Source organism: Protopterus annectens, chromosome 1.part2 (assembly GCF_019279795.1).
Source record: "Protopterus annectens isolate FY-2018-M chromosome 1.part2, PAN1.0, whole genome shotgun sequence".
NCBI lineage: Eukaryota > Metazoa > Chordata > Ceratodontiformes > Protopteridae > Protopterus > Protopterus annectens.
In genome coordinates, this window is record NC_056727.1 from 485,565,336 (window position 1) to 485,590,145 (window position 24,810).

At 41.7% G+C, this 24,810-nt stretch overlaps 1 protein-coding gene across 1 annotated transcript in view; it reads left to right on the forward strand.

Annotated features, from left to right (window-relative positions):
• ANAPC1 (anaphase promoting complex subunit 1) overlaps positions 1-24,810 on the forward strand; it is a 3,613,296-nt gene that overhangs the window by 1,295,502 nt on the left and 2,292,984 nt on the right. The window contains exon 13 of the mRNA XM_044060160.1: positions 9,129-9,269. Coding sequence (XP_043916095.1) covers positions 9,129-9,269 — 141 coding nt within the window. The remainder of the gene's footprint in view (positions 1-9,128; positions 9,270-24,810) is intronic.

The window sequence follows — 24,810 nt, forward strand, 5'->3', positions numbered from 1 at the left end:
GATTATACAAGCACAGTCGATTAGGCTTCCATCTGGCTTACTTGTGTGTGTGTGTGTGTGTGTGTGTGTGTGTGCGTGCGCATGTGTCTATATATATATATATATATATATATATATATATATATATATGTATATATATATATATATGTATATATATATATATGTATATATATATATATATATATATATGTATAACTGTATATATGTTTCATATGTTGACGTACTTTCTGCAAACTCGATCTGAGGTAATTGAGAGAGAGAGATATTCTGGGTAGAGGTGAAGTTCGAGAGTTTTTTGCTGGCGTGAGCTGTAGTCACAGCCAAGTCTGTTCCGATTTCGGAACCGAACCCATCTGTCAAGGATAAATGAAGATGGACAACACAGATGCAACGTTCTGGTGAGTACATAACTTCTTTTTTCGGCAAAGTGGTTTTGACATTTTGAATTTCACATAAGTGTTTTTTCGACAGTATAAAGTAGATCCAGGAGATCGCACTAAAAAATACAGTCTGAAGCCAGTGCAAGACATGTTTTAGGCCTGTATAGCCTGGGACTCACTCTCATTTCACATGTAATTGTACTTCCGTTGTGTTTCAGACAAGTTCACAATTGTAGGAGACCTTGAGTGAGCTCACATCTGCTTATGAGACTGGCATTCACTTATGCAGTCCAGTGGCGTACAGGAATAAAATCATGATTAAGACCCAAGTGACCTGAGTTTGATTAGCAGCTCAGGCCATTGATAGGTTAATAGGGGATGGGCAGTGCCTATTCAAGGAGGGAGGGGAGGTGGTTTCCTGACTAGTTTTGCCTGCCACTCCGGTAGTGTGAGACCAAGGTCTCAGCCACCCAAAGGAGAAGTCAGTCCAGGGAAGGCCATACAGTGTTGATGCCAAAGCATTTCACAGTAATGCCATCACATCGCTTGCAAGGGGGTGAGCATACATTGACTGGGGGTACATTAGACATCCCCTGCAATGCTGCAGGAACATACGTTGCCAGCTAGGGGTGGGGTAAGGGCTATATTGCTGGAATGATGACAAGAGGACAGGTACCCCTGATGTCTGCCTAGATGATGGCCCCACCCCGTATTGGCTGTCATACCAGAGTATCTGTAAAGTGGCCTCACAATGCTAGGGAACGAGTTGGCCTGTGTGGCACTCAGAAAGATGGATGATTATCGGGCCGAGGGGAGAGAAAGACTTTGGGAGGGGGGACTCTCATTCAAATTTTTGTGATGAGTTCATAAGAGCTAAAGGTTATTGTCTCTGGGAAGGAAAAGGATAATAAATGGTCCCATCCTTAGGAAAGATGAATAAGCTTATAAAGAAAACCATAAACTGGCCTTGAGCTCCTGTCAGAAATGCGTAGTTATGTCTATCTGTGGTGTTTTGCAGGGTAACCGTATGTCACCCTGGTTCTGTTCCAGAATTGTGTGCCCTTTTCAGTTCCTCATAGGTCTTTGATACCACAGTGCATTGTTTCCTGACACCTGAGAGGTACTCCATAGCTGTGGGCCATCTGTATTGGCAAAGAGGGATAAAGGCCTGAATTTTGCCCTAGGTAACCCAGCTTTGACTACCACCTCAGGAGATGGTAGGACTGGCATGAAGGAGGTGGGAACTGAGCTGCAGTTTATATTTTATTTATTTTGTGGGGAGGGAAGGCAAAAATGGTTCACTAGGAGAACTGCAGTTTCTGTGTCTGCTCTTAGGGTGTATAGCTGTGAACCAGAGGTTGCTTTTGTAGTCACAAGCATGTGCCTGCCATAAGCAAGCAGTTGGGGAATTTGCAGTTGCACTGTGGGGATGTAGTGGCATATTAAAAGCCCTACTGTATAAGCAGGTGATGGTACAGTTGTTGATGTCCAACTCTCACCTTCTTGGAAAATTAATATGCTACTGACCTCTTGCCCTGAGATGGAGCAAATGGACAAGCAAGGAACCAAAAAGGCTTGATGATCATGTGGGGTGGGACTTTAAAAGGACAAACTTCAGTGTTCCGGACAGATGTGGTAAGTGTGTGTGTACTCCTGTTTTGTTTGGCATTTATAGCCCTCAGCCATTAATCTGACTTGCTGTAATACAGATAATGCAGAAGAAAAACATGAAGACATTAGGAAGACCTTGTCAGTGTCTTCTCAAGTATGCTTTCTTGTAGGTAGCTGTAAGTTTATATAGATGATTTGGCTTAGGACAGATCCAGATTAGTGTCTACAGACCATAGGTGTTGCTGAGACTGTTTTTTGTCAATTAGGAACTTGAGAGGACATCCCCACTTTAAGTGAAAAGTTTGTTTTGAGCAATCAAATCAAGACGTAATCAGCAGCCTCCTTAAGAATAAACAGGCTGTCATGACTATAGAAGGCCTTTATGATCCATCTTCTTCAACCTCCTCTTCATCTTTTAAGCCTACCCCGATTCAAAAAGGAAGAAGCCACCTTACTGCTCATGAAAGGTACTGTACGATTGTATAAGATTGCCTTCTCCTGGGCCAGCCAGATCTGCAAAGAGGTCAGCCTCTCTGGCTGTACTTCAGCCTGACTCTGGTTTGCCTGCCCATGTGGTGTCAGTCTCTGAGATCACCCTGCTTTGGAAATCATCACAAAGGTCTAGTTTATTCTGAAAGTGATCACTCTTCCTGGTTGTTCTTGCTCTTAGAGAAAGCTTAGGAGGACATGGTCTTGTCAATCTTGCTGAAGGTGTAACAGACAGAGGATCCAAATGTATGCTGTAATGTGTCTTCTGCACATAATTTCTGCTGAAATTTTCACTGTCTCATTTCTATGCCTGAGCTGTGTGCGTTACACTGCTTTACAAGTTCTTGGTGTCTTCAAAGCCATCATTTTCTGTTATCAGACCCTCTTGCTTGGCCATTGCTTGCTTGGCTATTCCCCTTCATCAATGACTGATGCTCCATTTCATCTACATCTGCTACATATTCTGTTTTTTGCCAACAATTATCTTTACTCATTAACCAGCGTATTATAATCATACAAATCATGCATTCTGCATGCATGGTGCAATGATAACTGGTTCACCAGCAGCCAGACATTTTAAAGACTTTTCTACTTATTTATGTATGCATCTGACTACTACATATGGTCTCATCGGAACACTTGTGATTACAAATGTTCTTTGCATTGTAATCTTTGTTTATCCCTAATAAATTTCCACAGTGTCCAGCCACACCCTTCATGCTTATAACATACTTTCACACTTTTCTCAAATGCATAATTCCTTCTGTTTGATTCCTACAAATTGGCTTAACTCTCAAATGGATTGCATTACTTATTAAGAATTATATGGTAGGTATTGATGCTGTCCTTGATTGCTCTACTGATTGTGCTGTTCATTTCCACCATCGTATCCCCATGCATCACCAGACTTTTGTGTTTTCTCATTTTAAACTATTTACTTTTAACAAGTAGCTATTATAACTGTTTACAAGTAAAACTAAATGTTAAATGTAAGACCTTAACCTAAACCAACAGCATACCTCCCTAATTCTTTGCAAGCAGTCGTCCTTCACTGCATGCTAAGTACCGTGGCTCTGCCCAGTATAGCTAAGTCAAGGAAACCATCTCACCACATTTTTTTTTCTTTTCTAGCAACAGTGTTATACAAACAAGAACTCCTACAACTTTTCTGTTATGTAATCATCTAGTCCAAAACCACGTAACATTCTTTGTTCAGCTTGTTCTACTCCATTTCTAGGCACTATTTCTGTCATCTTTTACAAATCTCCCAACTCTACAATATCTGATATCTCAAACAATATCAAGACAAGTCTCACTTTTCTCCACTCCTACATCTCTAACAGGTACCATCCATAGCAAGGTGTGTTCTGCTTAGCCTCTCCAGCATATAGAACTACTTTTATAAGCATTTCCATGCAAATATTCTGAACTTTCTTACTGGTCCTGCACACACTTTTTCCCATATTTTTGCATCCAAGTCCTTCCCCAGTAAAATTTCCCTGTTCCTTTTTAAATTTTTCCAGCTTTTCCCTCATGGATTCTTATAACAATTTATATAATCTACAGTTCTGTTTTCCTTCTCATCTTGTGTCTTAGCATCTGTTTTACAGTCCGTCGCCACTTGTCTTTATACACTCCTAGACAGGCTAAGTGCATGAATTGTTTATGTAACACCTGGTATCATTGAACTACTCAATGAGGAATATTACACTTGCTCCTGACCTCGACTCTCTGATATTCCTCTCCTTCCTACTAGTAGTTGGTCCCAGTATTTCATTTCTGACTGTGTTGTCACCTCATTGGGGCTTAATGAACTCTGTCATTGACTATCCTAACTCCAGTGGATAAAAATAATACAAGTCCTTCAGTATCTTTAGCTGAAACACTTTGCTAACCATTCCCACTCACTACATCCATCAGAGGCAGTTAAATCACTTGTGCATCACTATCCCACGTTACTTGAAATTTATCAGTTGGTTGCAACCACTGATTGTTTTCTTAAACCAACTGTTTCATAAATACTGTTGGGTTTTGACATTTAGCTCCCATTATGTGGGACATGACATCTAGCTAATAATGCCAGTCGTGTAATTTCACCTGTTTTTTCACATCAGGGACTGATATCCCCCCACCTCCTTTGTAATAGTTCTCCTTCCCATTTTATGAGCAGTTTCTCTCCTAACCATATAAAATCTCTCATCCAGCTCCTAACATTTTTTCTGTGCTATTTTATCCAGTGGTGTCCAACAGGATTGCCCTAAGTATAGCATGTACAAAGCCAGTTGCCATTGCAAGACCCACCATACCTCTCAACTGTACAGATTTTCACAGAATGTACAGAATTTTGCCTCATATTTTTGTTTTGTTCCTCATAAAAAATTTTTTTTTGGACAATAGAAGGATTAAAGTTACTAAATAATGACACGTATTTAAGTTGAGAGGTAAGATACCCACACCCTTAGCTCCAAATTCAGGTCAAGTATCCTTTATTCTTACACATTTCTGTGTACCTTTCCCAATAACCTGTCAAATGATACCTTCCATGAATATGTATCCTTTAACCATATACCAAATAATTTAACCCCTTCTCACTATGTATTCATGTATCCTGTACTATCGCCTGCTGTCTGTCATTAATCCCCACCACCTTTGTTTTTTCCCCTCACTTATCTTGGATCCCAAAAACTCAAACTCAGACTCTGTGTATACTAATGTTTTGATTATCTTCCTGTAGTTTCATCAGCATCGGTATCCTGTAGTCTGTATGTAATGCAATTTTTAAATAAAGCTCCCCCATTTATACCCTCATGTTATGGAGTGACATATTAAACTGGTTGTTAATTTTAGATGTAGAGCAAGTAGTTGTGGCATAATGGGACACTGTTGCCTGTGGCTTTTGTCAATATAAATTTTTGTGAGACTTCCTTATGGAGTTAGTTGGAAAATTCATTTGCTCTTAAAAAAACTGAGAGAGCAATCCACCCTGTCAAACACCTTTTCAGTGTTTAATGACTTCAGTATTACCTCTTTTCTCTTGTCATTCACATCTTATATTACCTACCATGCAAGTACCAGTATTAGCATTCTTCTCTCATTAATAAACCCACATTTTCCAAGCTTACATGCAGTGATACTCCCTAAAGACTTTGTTGCAGTGATTCAGTATTGTAATGGGATGGTAACTCATTCATTTAAGGTCCCTGCCTTTCTTTGGCAGTAGTGCATTTACTGCCAACTTTCATGAGGGCAGGGATGAATCTTCCTTAAGTAACTGATTGTAACGTTTCAACGAAATCTTAACCTTTTTTCTCTTCCTGACTTCTGTAGCAATACCATTACTACCTGGAAATTTACCCCCCCCCCCTTACTGCATTTCTTATTTCTTGCTCTGAAACTTCTTCCATTAATTGTTCTACCTCTACAACATCACAAATATTTGAATCCCTTTCAATTTTTTTTGTTTCCCTTTTCATGTCAATTTTTCACCTCTGTAGCAATCTCTTTAGTAAGTGCAGAATGCTGTTAATATTTTCCATTCAATCCCCTAACAGTGTATGTAGCATGGCTCACATTTGGTTGTCTGAATCTAGCTGCTAGTGCCCTTGTAGTTACTGGGGAGTTATAGGTTTAAAGTTCTTTAACAGCAATACTTTGTGCTAATAACCTATTTTCTCCCATTTGCTGAATCTCTTTGAAAGCTTTCCTTAATGCTAGCTCCTCTTATTGTGTCAACTTATCCCTGCACAGCTGTACATGCCTAATTGTCCCCATTAACAGTCTTCTTTTACCCTCATCCTTTGGTCTGTTCTCTGCACCAGTTTGTATTCTTATCTGTAACTTGCTTTTCAACTTGTCCTATTCATTTGTGGCTACCACCTCCATATTCCAGTAAATCTTGAACTGTTTCATTAACCCATAGGCAAAACCTCTTGCTCCTTTTGAAATATGTGGGAAACTACCATTGACACACCTTGACTCTTGTATGCTGCTGTAATACCTTTAGTTGTAGTTTTGCTTGGGCTATCTATAGTATTGGTCCCGCAACTAGTTCCATCTAGCACCTCCTCATTATTAACCTTTGTTATGTAGAACCTGTCTATCTTAGACCACTATATCAGCTGTGAGCTATAGTGTGTGAATCCACATTGGGTCCTTATTCTGCTTATTTTCCAATGCATGTATCAGCCCTAATATTCTAAATGACCACTTCATTGCTCTGTCTGCCCTACTTAGTCTTGGATTTTTTTCTCCTCAATGACAGATTGCTTAAATTTAAGATCCTGCTTCTGTCACCTGCTGTAACCAAGAGCCAATGCTAATTTCCTTACCCACTTGTGGTCTTCTTGTTTCACTGACACAGAGAATGTATGTCAGTGGTTCTGAGGTTCGGGACTGACCTCAGTTTTTGGCCCTTTTGTTGTGACTCGTACCTGTGGGGCTATAAGATGGCTTTCGTTTACATCAGGTTTGTTTATAGTGATAGGCTAGCTACTCTCCGTTTTGGTTCATTACTACATGTGAGTTTGTCAATCATGATTTATGATCCTTTGTTTTCATTAAGTATATATTTAGTTTTCTGATGAAGTCCAGTTGGTGGATGAAAGCGCTCATCATAAATAAAAGCTAAGTTATTCTGGTGACTGCCTGCTCAAGTTTATTTCTTCAGCACTTCTTGTAGAGGAAGAAGAAGAATTAACATCTGAAGTTTTGGAAAAGTTGTTTATAATTCTGAAATTAAGATTTTTTTCATTTTTCTCAAATAAGGAAATTAAGGCAGTCTGCTATTTTCACACTGAGGCAGCTGTCTGCTCATATCACTGCTGTAGTTTATGTAGTCGTTTAGATGGCATTCCTAGGGGACTGAGAAACGAGTTTTATTCTCACATGTTCATTGACTGGATTTAATTGGGGCGAAGGAGCTATACTTTATCTTAATCTAATCTAATCCTAGATTAATCCTTTCTGTATGGATCCATATGCCAGTAGTTGCTGCACCCTCAGGTTTTCATATGCTGCCTTTGAATATAGTGGTTGTCTGCTTGGCATCTATTATCTAGAGACTCCACAAAAGATTCCTGTGTTAGTATGGTGGTCTTAAGTTTGATTTGTTTACCCTTTTCACCAGAGACTTTATTGCAAAGTGTTGGTGAGAGAGATGCTGCAGCAGATTTTATTTACTTGGAAAAAGCAGCCTGACAAAGAATTTTATTCATTGATGTTCTCCTGGGCACATTCAGTGCCTCTTGTTCCTTCCCAAGATGGGGTCCAGAAAATAAGTGATCTGGTGGCCTGGGAGACAAAACAGAAAACTAGTCAGGTATGGTATATTTTGTCATGTGATAATCTAATAGTGGACCGTCTCATTGAAACTCAGCCTTTATATTAAAAAAAAAAAAGAAGAAGAAAAGAAAAAAAACAGTAGTGGCCACTACTGAAGTGAGTATGCACCCTCTTAACTTAATGTGCCATTATGTGAGATCACCCATCACACAGTCTTGGGAAAGTTATGAAATTTCAGTAGAATCTTTTTACTAGACCAGGATTCAGTGGAACATGTGTTTATGAATTAGTCACCACTTATTCACTTCTACTGAGGTTGATGAAAGCTGTGGTGTTCTCTTTACTGTTGTCTCACTTCCATATATGATAGCTGTAGTGGGTTTTGCTGTTTTGACAATTGTAGAAACATTATTCCCTGTCAGTAAAAAATATATAATAGGTATGTGAATTCTTGCCATATCATTTGTTATTCAGCAGGCTCCTCTTCAGTGAGTACCTTTTACTGGCCTCTCCCTTTGTCCCTTTTGTGACTGGGTAGAGTTCTGCTACCATTGTATCAGAAGGTGTAGCTTCAGTATTACTAGATAATAATTGTATCTCCTTTCTCTGAGTTTTTGTTTACTTGTGTTTTCTTTATTTGGATAGGGATCAAGATCTGTGGATTCTGGGATAAAGCCTACCTGTGTACCCCCCACCCTGTAACACAAGGACATCTCACTATCTATACTTTGGGTGTTTGGAGCTCAGGATCCAAAAAAGAGCTAGCTGTTGGAATGATGTCTGTAGGGCTACCCTAGTTTCTACTCAGAGCAGAGGCCCTTCTCAAATACTTCTCGTGGATGGTATGCACAAAGAACAGATGGGTGAAATTTTAGGCCTATAGTTACGGGGTCTGGAAGCATGTGGTTAGTGGAGGTAGGATCCAAAATAGGGGCGAACATGCATTTTGTGTTATCATGTTTAAATGGCAATTAAGTTGTGACCTTTGCCCCAAGTTAGTTAGTAGACAATTAATATGGCGAGTCCGCCACAGAACTTTAACTTGAGCGGTAATGCCTTTGAATCACATACAGCAGCTTCCTGCTATTTTTAATCTGGAGAATGTCTTTTATATTTAGTTGCCATGTGAGAAGTCCTCTCCAGGTGTAAAATGTTTGAGAAGGACCATAAATGAAAAACTAGGTATAGTTATCTCAATTGATTTAACTTGATTAAATTATTAAAAATTACAGGGCTCATAAGTGTTGAATTACAGCGGTGTGAGATCTGCGTCTGTTGTGTGAGTGCTGAATAGCTTAAGAAATTCTGCTGTTTGTGAGTGTTAATTCAGGAACTTAATGCTTAGTAACCTATAATATGTCATTGCAGGATGTTCTGCTGTCTCCTGTTCCAGAACTGAGGGACTCATCCAAGATCCATGAATCTTCCTACCTTGATGACTGCACATTCCAGCAGACTGCAAATTACATTCATGCTGTAAGAGATAATGTCCAGAACAGAGTCACTCTTGTAAGTTTTTATTCAGTGCATGCATTTATTTTCCTTTTTTCTTCTTGGTTTAAGTTTGATAGAGAGCATCTCTAAATATTTCATGTGTTGAACACTACTCATCCTGATTACATCAACACAACGTGAAGTTTGTGCTTTTACAAGGTGGGGTGAGCATAATTTTAGTACTTTTAATAAATGTCACCATTAGAACTTGAATTGCTAGGTAGCATTATCGTCTGTTAGTTTCATCAGCTTCTTCTTGCTCCACATCAGATAATCAGTGTTGCCTTCTTTTTCTTTGGTTGTCTATTAAGTTTCACTCCAGACTTAATGGGGCTGCTGGCATATAGACAGGATTTTTGCCCACTCTCATACGATCATCTACCAGCCTGTGTATTAGAAGGTTGGCCAGGAATGAAAGAATTCATCAGCTGCTGCTGTTTTTTTTGGTTATGACTATGGGTATGAGGCGTTGTGGAAGAGACAGTCTCTGGAAGCAGTGCGAGTCACTTCTTAGCCTTCTTGTATGCACTGAGGACTTGAAGAAACAAGTACCAATAGGCACGCATGAAAGCATATGCTTTTACCTTCATTTGTATAATTGCAAGTGGAATGATCCTGACGGGCATAGCTAAAGCAACAACACTCCCCAAAACCCTTGCCTTGACTGGCCAAACCTAACCCTTATGATGAGTATAGGTTATTTTTTTAATGGGATAGTTGAACCTACCTAGTGGCACATTGCACAGTGTAATTGTGAACCATGTCGGTGAGTAAATGAACAAGTCTTGGAATGGGGAAGTCCAGCGTTCAAAAAGGTAGACCAAAGCATTTTTTCAATCTGTTGTATATATCTGGCATCATAGATGAAAAATTCCAACACCTAACTTTGGAAAAGTTGATGGTAAGTTGTCATATGTAATACCTCTACTTCTAGGATACCTTTCACAAAACAATTGTATAGTTTGTTGTAGAGCAGCAAGCATCCATTCACAAAGCAGATTCCCTTCTCTGGACAGTTACATTATTTGCTTGATTTTTTCCCCTTTGCTGTAATCATGCAACTGATCTGTCTGCCTATCCCTCTGTTTTGCTCTCAAGCATCATTTAGTCCATGAGCATGGGCATATTTTCTTTTCAAGAAAGATCTGCTTTATCAGAGCTATGGAGGCTGAGTCACGAGCTTGGTGGGTCATAATTACTTGATTGGCTTTGACTTGCAGACCTAATTTTCTACCCTAGTGGTCAATAAGTATATATCTGCATGCATTCAGGCCAAGACAAGCAGCCTTGTTTTTTTTCAACTAGACTTCATACATTGTTTGGCAAACTCGACCTTTTTATGTATTTGTAGCTCATGTCTGAAACTGGGCCATTTGCCAGGTGTGTCTAGAGCAACAACATTTGCATCTCTCCCTCAAAGTTTGACAAGTTGGCTTTAGCCATCTGCTCCCAACCTCTCCTTAACCACCTGGTCTTTCAACTGCCTGGTCTTGCTTTTTTAAACTGCACTCCCATGTCCCTGAGATTTAGTATCTGTAAAATCATTTCACTGCTCAGGTCAGAGTGAAACAGTTGATTACTCAAAACTACCTTGTGCTCTCTTGGGAAGTTTCTTCATTTCTCAGTGCTGTGCAGACATTGTAGGTTCAAGTGATGGGCAGTGAGGAATGCCCCCTTTTCAAAAAAACACTTGCTTTGAGCGAGTTGTATGTAACAGCTTTCAGTGATTTACAGTTGAGAGCATGCTACATAACTGACTGGCTATCAGTTTTATATAGTAAAAGCACTGTAATCTGTTTTATGATTCTATTCACATCTTTCTGACAAAATATTCTGTCATATTTCTTCAGAACTCTACCTTCTTTTGTTATATTTTCCCTTCAAGGTCACCCTGATAAATCTTCAGTGGTACAAATCAGGTTCCAGTCCCCACCCATAAATAATATTGCCTGCTGAAAGTTTATTGTTTCTCCAAAAATTATCTTAAACTTCATAGTAGCAGGTCTAGGTGGAATACAAATGCATGCCGATGTAATCCTCCTCCTCTGCCAATAATCACTTATTACCACAAATCTACTTTGGTCTTCTTTGCCTCTCTTATCACTATTGGAGCCCCTCTAGCTGTAAGTATTAGTAACTCTGTTTTCCTTTGTTCGTGATATTCTGCTGAATGCTTACCCTGAAATCTTTTATTTGATAAATTTATGTTTATTTCTATCTAGATATGGCTGATGCAACATTGCTATTTTCACCCTACACTTAGTATAATTCAGTACTCTTTGCTATTATATATCTGCAAAGTCATCTGTATTTCAGATAATGTGGAGAGAGTAGCCATTATGATGGAAAGTTTTTACTCCCACCTATTATACATAACTGTTCTATTGAATGCGCATTTCCCGGGTTTTCGGTTATATGCATATAGTCTTGAAAGCTAATCTCTTAGGTAGTTGATTCTTTTCACCTCCATTTGAACATGTCACGTTTTCAAGACTTTTTACTTCAATGAAAGTAGATTATCAGAACTGTCATCCTTTTTACCTTGGAAGAAACGCACACAAATTATCCATATTATAGCACAAGTTAGAGCCGTGTTCCTACTTACATTAATTGCTGCCTATTCTTTTTGTATCTTTATTCACCTCCCAGATGTGAAAATAGCTTGCATGCTTTCAGTAAATTTTAACTTTTAGCCCTAGGAGAAAGTGCAGTGCTAGTGAAAGTACTAGGCTATCAGCCCTAGGGCCTATACAAGCCTAGCCATAACAATTCCCTGGCTATTTCTTCCCACATTATTTACTTTCCTGGACCCCTGTCTAGCAGGGCGACTGACGTGATCCCTGGGGTGAATTTCCTTTCTCCCATCCAATCGACAAGGTTCCTCTTGAAGAGGTCCAAGGAGGCACTCTGCTTGACATGTATGGGCAATCTATTCCAGAGTCTGGGGAGTCTCTGGGTCAGGAACCTATCCCTCCAGCATGTTTTGTTTATTGTGATGACAAGGTTTAGATCCCTGGAGCGTGTAGCTCTGAGGGATTGGGATTTCTTTAAGTGTAGCATGTCCAACAGCTCTGGGTTTGACATGGCCTTGTATGTTAAGCAGAGATTGCCTCTGAGTAGACGATATGCGACGAGTATAGCTGGAGTTTTTTAAGGCGGTCAGCGTAGGGCATCTGCTTCAGGCCTGTGATTCTTTTAGTGAGGTATTTCTGAGGCCTTTCCAGTTGTTGCAGATGTCTTGAGAGGTACATACCAAATGGGACGTTGTATTCTATAATGGGTCTAATGAGGGATGAGTACAGTGGGACAATGACCTCCTTTTTTCTGGATGAAAAGCCCTTTGTGATGAGGTGTGCCACATAGAAGGATTTCCTGGCTGTTGTGGCGATGTGGTTATCGAAGGTGAGACCACTGTCCACCTGTGTCCCTAAGTCTCTTATCACACTTTCTGTGTTTAGTGTACTGCCACCTATATGGTAATTCATGGATACATGTTTTTTCCCAAAGGGGATAACAATACATTTCTTGGCATTGAGCTTGAGCCCATGGCTCTGGCACCAAGCATCTGTTTCTGTAAGGGCCTTTTGTAGAGTATCCACATCATTTGGGGATTCAATAATGGCTCCCAGTTTGCAGTCATCTGCAAACTTTGTTAGCCAGAGTCCCTTATTGTTGACCTGTACTTCAGAGAAGTAGATGCCAAACAAGAGCACCCCAGGACTGAACCCTGAGGTACTCCACTTGTCACTTGTCTGGAGCTGGATTTGGAGTCGGCTACTTTTACAGTGTGGGTTCTATCAGTAAGCCATTTAGCAACCCATTGGGTGACATAGGGATTAATACCCAACTTAGTAAGTTTATCTATGATTCCAGAGTGGGGGATGGTGTCAAAGGCCTTGGCAAGGTCTAGATAGGCTGTGTGGACCACCTTACCCTTGTCCATGGCTCTGGAGACTGATTCAAAGAAGTCAATCAGGTTCAGGAGACAAGATCGGCCCTTCACAAACCCAAACTGGGTGGGGTCCAGTGTTTGAAGGTTGCCAATGTCTTTGTTTATAAGTTCCATGATAATACGCTCCATGGCCTTGCAGATAAGGCTTGTCAGACTGATGGGATTGTAGTTTCCGGGATCCAAGGTGGATCCCCTCTTGTGGATTGGGATAACTGTAGCTCTGCGCCACTCAGTGGGCACGAAATCTGAGGTGAGGCTATGATTAAACATGACACTTAGGTGAGGTGCCAGTTCATATTGTAGTTCATGTAGTACACAGCCCGGGATGTCATCTGGTCCCATGGATGCTGTATTCTTGGCTTTAGAGAGTGCGTTTTGTACCTGTGTGGCCGTTATTACTGGAATTTGGCAATCTTCCGGTATTGAGATGGGCCATTTAGGGGTGAGAGGGGGTGAAGTTGGCACTGAATCGATCTGCCAGGATATTGGCAATATCCTTTGGATCAGTATATTTATTGCCATTCTGTTTTAGCTTAGAGCAGATCTGAGCATTGCCATTTAGATTCTTGACATAGTTATAGAATGCTTTGTGGTTGTCTTTGGAATCTTTGGCAATTTTATTTTCATAACTAGCTTTGGAGGATTTTATGAGGCATCTCAGTTTCTTACTGAGGCTAGTAAGGGAGTTTTTGCATCCTGGGATTTTCCTCTTTTCTGCAAAAGTTTCTTCCTTTTGTTGTAAAGTTTGTTTATGGCAGGGGACCACCAGATTGGCTTCCTTTTTTGGATGAGAGCATTTTGGTTCTATTTGGGATGGCACGATTCATGCATGAGTGGATGTGCTCGTACAGTGCCTTAGTGTAGGATTCAGCAGTTGAACTTTCAGTTCTGTCTGCATGGGTGTCATGAAGTTTGTCACTTCTGACTTGAGTAGCATGAAGTTGGCTTTGGAGAAGGTTTTTATGGTGGTTTCTTTACTGAGGGGTGGGGGTGGGATGTGGATGTTAAGGGTGATTAGCTTATGGTCAGACCTGACTAATGAGGGGGTGACCATATGTATGGAGCATTGATTTGCCATGTTGGTAATGACCAGGTCTAGGATATTGGAGCCCCTGGTGGGACTATGGATTAGTTGATCCAGGGCGTTGGAATTTATGAATTCCAAGAACCGTTGCGCAAAGGTGTTGGGACATGAGTAGTTTTCCCAGTTAATGGCAGGGTAGTTAAAATCACCCAGTATTAGGGTGTTTGGTTCTATCTTAATATTTTCCAGTATGTTTAAAAAGGTGTAGTGAGAATCTTGGGGTATGGTGGGGGATCTGTAGCAAGCTACAATTTGGATTGCAGTCTTTCCTAGTGTTAGTTGCACTTGGAGAATTTCAGACACATTGTGTTGGCCAACTAGCCTGGTGGTGTGAATATCCTTGGTGAATATTGACACTCCTCCACCTTTAGTGTTTCGGTCCTGGTTAGGTGGCCGAAAAGTGTGGTAAGAGTTGTAGCCTGGTATTGCAGGGGTGCTCTCTGGAGCCTTGAACCAGGTCTCAGTTACTGCACAGATATCGATGTTCTCCATTTTTAGGAGTGCCTCGAGAGAGTGCATTTTGAGGTTTAGACTTCTAGCATTGAGTAGCATTACCTTCAGATTTTGCATGCTTGTACCTTCCTTAGTCAAGCAAGCAATGCCTCTCTCCAAAGCTGTTATGGATGTCATTCTGGAGGCCAGAAGGCCTAGTACCAGGAAAGCCTATTCGGATAAATGGAAGAGATTCTGTGCCTGGAACCAAGCTCACAGCCTTGACCCTCTTGTCCCAAACATTTCTCAGATACTACAATACTTAACTGAGATGCTGGACAAAGGACTCTCCTTCTCATCCATCAAGATCCACGCCTCTGCCATCTCTGCTCATTACAACATGGATCCACCAATTTTCTTTAATCCTCTGTTAAAACAGTACCTTAGAGGGGCTAAAATCATAAGACTGCCCCGTAGAGCACCTACTCCAACTTGGGACCTCAACTTTGTTTTGGAGAAGCTAACTTTACCTCCTTTTGAGCCAGCCAACACAGCAGAATTAAAATATATCTCTTGGGAAACTGCTCTGCTCCTGGCAATAACATCAGTACGAAGAGTTTCAGAATTACAGGCACTAATGGCAGTGGAACCTTTCCTCATTTTCCACCAGGACAGGGTGTCTTTAAGAACTAACCGTACTTTTATGCCAAAGGCGGTATCCAGTGTGGCTCTAAACCAAACTATTCACCTACCAACTTTTTATCCTAAACCACAGAATAAAGGGGAGAGACTACTGCACTCTTTGGACATTCACAGGCAGTTACGCTTCTCCTTGGACAAAACCAAAGCTTTCAGAAAATCTGAGCAATTATTGGTAGCATATGCTGCAGGAGCACAGGGAAAAGCCATTTCAAAACAGACTATTTCAAAATGGATAGGACATTGTATACGTTTCTGCTACACATACCATGGAAAACCTGTACCTAGCAGCATTAGATCTCACTCCACCAGGGCAACAGCCACTTCAACTGCCTACCTCAGGGGAGTACCTACCAAGGATATTTTGGAAGCAGCAACTTGGAGTTCTGTACATACCTTCACCAAGCATTACCATCTGCCTCTGTACTCTAAATCCAGAGCTGGCTTCGCCACTGCAGTGCTGCAGGGCCTTATAGCCACCCCTAATGCCTTATAGAACCAGCCACCCTTCCTCAGCTTTTGGATTCTACTCAAGTGTAATGACTGCAGCAGTGTAACACGATGAACATAGTACAGTTTTATGCCTACCATAAATGTAGATGTGCGAGTGTGTACACTGCTGCAGTCCAGGTTACCCTCCCTCCTTCCCCTCTTACTGGCTGGTACGTACCTATGTCTTCTACCCTTACTACCTATGGGGAGTTTTTGCTGGTAGCTGTAAGTTGTTTTTTGCTTTTCTTATGTATGTTTTATTAGCAGTTGGAATTGCCTACCTATTTAGAGGCACCTGACATCTGGGGCAAGAAAAACTGAAGAAAATAGTGTCGGCTGCATCTTGTATACCCCTGTCGCACTGACGTCAGGGAGGAGGCGACAGCAACCGATGCTGGGCCAAGACTTTGGAACTCTGGCTGACTGGGGAACCGCCTGATGGCAGGATAACCCAAGTGTAATGACTGCAGCAGTGTATACACTCGAACATCTACATTTATGGTAGGTACAAAACTGTACTTTTCTTGCACCTTTGACTTAGTAAACAGTTGATGTGAAGTTGTTAAATCTTGCCGTTTGTTCTCACTGATAGGTTCAGAGCCAATCCTTGGCTCCAACACGGCCTGTAGCAAAGCTCAAGGTTTGCCAGTAGCTCGAGACCAAGCCCCTTATCCCAAGATGCACTGCTGGAATTACCTCAGATCTAGTTTGCCGCGGCACAGATCTCGGTGTTCCAGATAGCTCGGACCATTATTAATCGATAGATTCATCTATTTGCAAGTTTTAAAACTTTTCTCTTGACTTCTTGATAGGATAGTATATATATATATATATATATATATATATATATATATATATATATATATATATAAAATCTCTATTGTTTTAGACTTGGACTTGGTTTTAGATTAGTGCCCTGTGTTGGCTTCTGTTTTTCTATAGTGGTGGGCCTAAGAGTTGGCCTTGTATTTAACCTCATTCTTAGGTGTACTTTGGTAGATAATTTCTAAGTGTGTTGTTTCAATTCCTTAAAATTGTTTAATCTGATAATAGAGATGTCTGACGAGAAAGAGAAGGCCTCATCCAAAATCTGGCTTCAAAAAATGTCCAGATTGTGGACAAAAAATGTCAGTCACTGACGGGCATGTTCAATGTGTTTATTGCTTGGGGGCTAAACACCTCCAAGACTCTTGCAGTATACGTCACTCCTTCTCCTCCAGGGTACTTTTGGAGAGAAGGAGGAAATTAGTAGATAAGGGTTTACTTCAGCATCCTTTCTCCAAAGCGCTGTGTGACCAGGATGGTGCTAGTAGATTCTCAGTCTTCCAAATCGTCAGGTGACTCAAAAGCATCCAAAAAGACTAAAAAAATGGAGGGTGTAGGGTCATCAGTTCCACTGTCATTGGAACCAAGTGTCCCTTCCATTTGGAGCCAGCTCACAGCTTTGGAGCCGGTCTCTGAGATTCCCTAATCTCCTCTGCTCCAATCAGCACCTTCGGTGCACTCCTCAAAGTCTTCTGTCAGCCTCTCAGATATGGATATGGACCGGCTAGTGCAGAAGCTTCTACGGGCACCAGGCCTTGCTAAATTGTCGGCTCCGACGAAGACCATTAACCTGGACTTCACTACTCCTCCTCCGAGCCGTACTGGACTTTCGGAGCTGAAGGAGCCCGAACTGATTGTTGTTGAGCCTGTGGAGCCGAGACCTGCACTGATGGTTATCGGTTCCATCTACTCGGATGTCCTCGGCACCATCCAGGGACTCTAGAAGCTGACACTCTCCTGTCGGGTCCTCGGAGGATAGTCGTACCGATTTGTCGGTGCCGACTCTTCCTATCGGGGCTTCGGCTCGGATGAGCTCGGCTCTTACCTCAGGCTCGGATCCCATGGCCTCGGTATGGGAGGATCGGACGGTCCCTTCAGATCAGTCTACCCCTTCTCGTTGGAGCCATGGTGCGTTCGATGCCATGAGGAGAGTCCTGTTTCCAAAGACATCATCAGCATCAAGTCTGGCTTCCTCCTCCCCTCAAGCGCCTGTGTCCACTCCTGCTTCTGCCGGTCCACCCAAGCGTAGAGACCCTGAGTCTCAAGTAGCCCCACAGGGTGCCACATGCTCTTCTCTGAGACCTCCCCAGATCCCCCCACTCAGGAGGTACCCAGGAAGAGACTGTGCAAGAGGAGGCACTTGGACTCCCCACAGGAGTCTTTGACATCTGACACTGACTTGGATGAGTCAGAAGGGTCCCCTTGATCCCCCTCTGAGGATATCTCCTTTGTGGAGATATTACAGATCCTTAATCAGAGGGGCGGTTGGCAGTCCAAAAGCCCTACTGAAGACGAGTCAGTGCTCTTGAAGGCTTTTGGGTCTAAACCTTCCACTTCTTGGGTGCCTCTGCCTTACGATGAGCTCATGGAGCTGATCTCTCGTAAGGCGTGGGAGTCTCCAGAGGCCATGGAACCTGTCCCTCGGAAGCCAAATAAGTTCATGTCTGCCCCAGTGGACAAAGCTTTTTGACTAAGGGAGTGCCTGTTGATGCCATGGTGGTGGCTGCAGCCACCAAAAAGAAAACGTCTGAGACATCCTCATCTATCCATCCTCCTAACAGAGATTCTAGGATCATGGATAGATATGGGAAACACATGTTTAGTTCAGCAACCTTTTCCCTTCGATCACTGAACTATTTAACCCATTTTACAAGACTGCAAAGAGATCTCCTGAAAGAGCTATGAGATACTCTCCAGGGTACGGTATCTGCAGGGGTTGCTGACAAAGTTAACACACAGCTCGCTACCCTAAACTCGATTGTGAACTCATCCATGCGCCTCATATCTTACGCAGCTGATGGTTCGAGTAGAGCTGCTAGTTCAGGCATTGCTCTGCGTAGACAAGCCTTTATGCATCTCTGTTCCTTTGCGGAGCCTTTCAAGTCTTCCTTTATTAACACCCCATTTGATGGTTCATCCCTGTTTGGGCCCAAGGTAAAGGAAACTCTAACCAGGTGTGAGCAGGAAGGCAAGACTCTATCTGCCATTGGAGTCCATTTTTCTACCCCTACCCGGCCCTATCCCAAGGGTCCTAAGGGCAGAAAAATGTGGCTCCGAAAAGCACATGTAGCCTTTCAAGACACACGTGGAGAAACCCCCTCTAGAGGCAGAGGAGGGCGTTATAATGGAAGACGCCGTCCGCAACAGCAGGCTGACAGAGGCCAGTTCTCTGGTCAGCCCTGCCAGCGCTCCTGAAAGGAGACCCGGCTGTCCGGCTCTGGAGGCAGTCGGGGGTCGCTTATCTTTATACCCAGAAGCCTGGCTAAGCATAATGTCCAATACCTGGGTACAAAGCATCATTTCCAGAGGGTATTTCATGCCGTTATCTTCCCCTTCCACTCCTGTAAACAGAATCCCAGATGTCCCACCCAGTCTCAGGGAACAAGCAACCATAGATGTCCGCAAGTTGCTAGAAAAAAAGAGTCATCCAGCCAGTCCCAGCAGACCAAGTTGGATTCGGAACTTACTCAAGATTCTTTTTGGTTCCAAAGAAAACGGGACTGGAGACCTATCTTGGACCTCAGCAGACTCAACCAATTTGTAAAATAAGAGAAGTTCCGAATAGTCACGCTTAAGGCCATTCTTCCCTTTCTAGGGAAAGGTGATTGGATGTGCTCCATCGATCTCAAGGACACGTACTACCACAAAAAGATGGACAGACACACCAGAGATCACCTGCGTTTCCGGCTGGGAGCCAATCACTACCAGTTTTGGGCCCTTTGGTCTCACTACAGCCCCCAGAGTGTTCACCAAATGCATGGCAGTGGTCACGGCTCACCTGAGGCGTCTAGGATTCCAGGTGTTTCCATATCTAGACGATTGGCTCCTCACCGCTACCACCAGGCATCAATTGATTCAGGCAACACAATTTATTCTGACACTCTGCCACTACTTGGGTATTACAGTCGACTTCGAAAAGTCTGCCTTGTCGCCATCGTAGCATACCGTCTTTATAGGAGCAGAGTTAGATACCTCAACCAGAACTCTACGTCTTTCAGTCGAAAGAGTCTCACTTCTTCACCAACACATCAACTTATTGTTGTCAAAGAACAGAGCTACAGCTGCAGAGGTCTTGAAGGTACTAGGTTTGATGGCGGCAGCAATTCTAGCCATTCCACTCGCAAGGATGCATATGAGAATTCTTCAATGGCTCCTGTTCGCTCAATGGTCTTACCAGAAGTTACCAATGAACCATATGATTCTCATCACAAATTCTTGCAAGAGAGTCCTTCGGTGGTGGTTTACGTCTCTTCATGTCACAATAGGAAGACCCTCTGTGCCCCCCCCCAGTAGCCACTGTGACCACGGATGCTTCCCTGATAGGGTGGGGGGGTCATTTTTAGGGAAAGACTGCCCAAGGCACATGGATGGATTAAGAGTCACATCTGCATATCATTGTTCTGGAGCTGAGAGCAGTACTTCTGGCGTTGCAGTACTTCCAGGACTCTCTTCTTCTAGTGACAATTGCAATTCAGACAGACAACATGTCAGTGGTCTGGTACTTGAATAAACAGGGCGGAACCAAGTCTTACCCCCTTTGTTGAGAAGCCCTCAGGGTATGGCAATGGGCTGTGTCATCCCAGCGTTTTCTGTTAGCAACGCACATCCTGGGGAAATCCAACATGATAGCGGACAAGCTGAGCAGGGCAATCCTGTTGCCTCACGAGTGGTCTCTCAATGAACACGTTGCTGACTTGATTTTCTGCAAATGGGGCCAGCCTTGCTGCAACCTCTTTGCTAGTCACATCAATACCAAATGCAGAAGCTACTTTGCCCTACCACCTCCAGGACATCCCCCGAGAGACACAGTCGTACACGATTGGCCTCCGGGTCTCCTATATGCATTCCCACCTATTTCATTGATACCCAGGTTTTTACAGAAAGCAAAATCGCTGGGAAGGACTGTTATCCTCATAGCCCCCCATTGGCCTTGACAGATTTGGTTCCCTTTCCTTCACCATCATCTGCTGGAGGATTCATGGATCTTGGACCCAGTTCCAGACCTCCTGACACACCCGTCAGGGGACCTCCATCCTTCATTGCAGTCTCTAAAGCTGACTGCTTGGCTGTTCCACTTCCCCAAATAGCCAGGCTTCATTCACTCTCAGATGAGACAAGACAAATTCTGTTGTCTTCTCATAAGCCATCCACCAGAAAACTATATCGCAGTAAGTGGAAAAGGTTCTCAGTTTGGGCCAGTATACAAAAAATTGACCCTTTCCAAGCTCCTCTGTCGTCCATTTTAGAGTTTTTGACAATGATTTTTAAGGAAGGAGCAGCAGCTGCCACAGTTCGGGTTCAGTTAGCCACCATATCAGATTTCCACCTTGGATTCAATGGGTTAAATGTTATGGCCCATAAGTTATCTAAGGTTTTTCTTAAAGGTGTTTTTCACATGAGACCTCCTGTCAAATCCCTTATTCTCCCTGGAATTTGAATTTTATGCTGTCTCAAATAATTTTTCCCCCCTTCAAACCAGCATCATCTTGTGATCTCAAATTTTTGTCCTGGAAAACTATTTTTCTAGTGGACATTACTTCTGCCCGCAGAGTGTCAGAACTTCAAGCATTATCTATCAGACCTCCTTACATGATTTTCCATGCTGATAAAGTATCTCTCAGAACAAACCCCTCCTTTTTGCCTAAAGTCTGTTCCGAGTCCAATATCAATCAGGTCATTGAGTTGCCAGTCTTTTTTCCCAGCCATTCCAACAAATTAGAATGCATGCTGCACAAACTTGACATACATAGACAGCTCAGATTTTATCTTGATAGAACTAAGGATATTAGAAAATCAGATCAACTCTTCATTTCCTTTTCGAAGGCCAAAAAAGGTAGACCAGTGGCTAAAACATCCCTTTCAAAATGGTTATCGGATTGTATCTCATTTGTTCATGCAAATGCTAACATACCTTTGCCACACAAAGCAAAGGCTTATTTTACCAGAGACATTTCCACGTCTTCTGCTTTTCAAGCTAAATTGCCCCTTGACAACATTTGTGCTGCAGCCACTTGGTCTAAGCCTCATAACTTTATCACTCATTACAAAGTAGATAAGGCTTCCAGGGACAGGTCTTCTTTTGGTTCCACAGTCCTGAAAAATGTACTCCCGTGAGCCACCCAGGATTGTGGGTGCTTGGGACACTATCCATCAGTGAGAATAAACTGTGAGATTTAATAACTTTACATAAAGAAGTTATGTGCTCACTATAATGTTCCATGTGAGTTGTTTATCTCGCCTTTATTCTCACGTCCCTCCCTCCATCCCCCTCCTGGCTGACAGTTGACCTAGAGGCTAGTATCATCCTAGTTGTTCAATACTTCTTCCTTCTTGGGGAGTGCTCCCCTTACAGAGGTATATATACATGCAGCAAACAAGATCTGAGGTAATTCCAGCAGTGCATCTTGGGATAAGGGGCTTGGTCTCGAGCTACTGGCAAACCTTGAGCTTTGCTATAGGCCATGTCGGAACCGAGGATCGGCTCTAAACCATCAGTGAGAATAAAGGCAAGATAAACAACTCACATGGAACGTTAACTTCTTTTTTATTTTTCTCATGATTGATTGCACCTACAGACTGCTCGTCTGCAAGTAAAAGCAGTTGGTAATAGAAAAACATTTAGTAACTTTGCAGATGCATGAAATAATCTTTGTAAATTTCACTCAGAATACAATGTTCATGCCTTTCATGATTAACTGCTTGCACCTGTAGACTTGTCTCCCACTGAGTGCTAGTAGTGGAAAAAATAGCTAATGACTTTGTGAATGCAAAAATGAACTACCATTTTCTGTGCCTTTCATAATTTTATCTCATCTTTCTTTCTTTTTTACATAAAAACCTTGTCTGTAGTTTAACCAAGGACATTAACCTAGATATTCTCCTCTGCAAAATAGGCACAATTATTATCTCAATTCTACATGCACTGTGGTGAGTACACTAACATCTACTCCAGCAGCACAAGATCATAATATTATGTTAACTCTAACTTGCTTCTGTGCATTGTTTCTTACCTCATTACAGTGTAAAACCTGGATACCTTACAAATAAGGAAAAAGTACTTAATGTCTTTAACATATACAGTAACAACTGATGGGACTCCCTCGCCTTACATTTAATATACCATTAACTGTGCACTATACAAAACTGCTTTACAATATAACATACAATTTGCATAATGTTATTTCAATGTAAATATTAATAAAAGCAGAAACTGTTTCACCTGAATTTACTTCATTTCTTTTAGTGTCCTCCTAAACATTAATGACATGTAAAGGCATGTATATGCTTTACAGTTCACCCACAAGTTTAATGTATTCAATAAAATTCCAGTCTTTCTCATCCACTGTTGGCAGAGCCACTTTTCTCATGTCTTTTCGTATTTCTTGTAGGACTGCTGCTTTACCGTATCCCATTTATACAGTAATTTCACAATGTTGCTGGTCTTCCCAATCATTTCTATCTTCCAGCTTTGGTATTTAGATCACGTCTAAGGTTATCTTGATTCTTCCAGTCAGCTCCTGTGCCTTTTTTGTCTCACAAACATTTTCTTTTAGAACAATGGAAATGTTTCTTTGGCAACGTCTCTCTGGGCATTGTTATTATCAGAAGAATGAGAAAGAGTCCCCTTCTGCTTGGTGACTCACTCTTTGTTGGATAAACTTTATTTCCTTTTTTAGTCTGCTTCAAATAAAAAAAAGTCTTTGATCCTCCAGGAAAAAGTATTCTGAGGACAGTTGGAAGCAGCAGATTGAATCTCACACCTGCCTCTTGTCATTCCCTGACTGCTGGAATAAACTTGCTTTTCCTCAGCCTGGTGTACATTGAGTAACAATTTTCCACAAACACTCTGCTGTCCCCAGTTTTTAATACATTTCCCTTCTGGCACAGTTTTTGTCGGGAACAACCCTTTATACCAGTAGGATTGCATCTTTGCTAATACAGGTCTTGTCTGCTTTCTCACGGTTAGATTTGGAGCATGTATGCAATGTGCCCTCACAATTAACAACTGGAGCACCAGTCCAGTTGCGTATTTTTAAATTCATGAAATTAATGCAATCTTGTTCTTTCTAATTTTTCTGGTACAACAAAAAATCTCAGGTTGAATGCTCTGTCTTTTAACACTACTGTTTTTTTAAAATGGCTGTTCTTCAGATGTGTCATAGCTAGTCAAAGCTTCTTCTTTTATTTCCAGCCTTTCGTTTTTTGACTGCATACATTCTTTCAGTGTTTTATTTATTTTAGACAGCTCCAGGTGTTTTTGATTTATTTTTTCCCTCTAAGGTACTGAAATCTGTCTCGTGTAACAAAACTCAAACTTGAACTGCATTTTGCTAAAGCTGCAAGATTCTTCCCATCCAGGATTTGTTTCTTTTTTTCTAATTGATTTTCACTTACATTCTCCAATGTTCTTCTTTGCTGATATCCAGGTAGTGTAATCACTAACCAGTAGTTCAGTTTTACCCAGAATGATAGCATTTACTTTTACTTTTTACTGGGAGAGCTCTAGGTATCCTGTTGATCTGTATGCAGCCATCTTGGAAGTTCCAAATGCATCAATTCAGTGAGCAAAATTGTCTGTGTGCTATTGTGCCATTTGCTGCTGGACCAAGACATATTGTCTGTTATTTGCATGTGGCTCTGTATAAATAGATATTAGAAGTCATGTCATTATGTATATAACAATAAAAACGAAGAAAATCATATATATACAGTCGTGCCACCTACTGTGATTAAAGTTTTCACAGTTTTATGATTTTTTATATGTTTTTATATATTTTTTTATATATTATATTACGAGATAATGAATGTACTGTTTTATGAAATGGAGGTCCGGATCATGGGTTGATTTACAG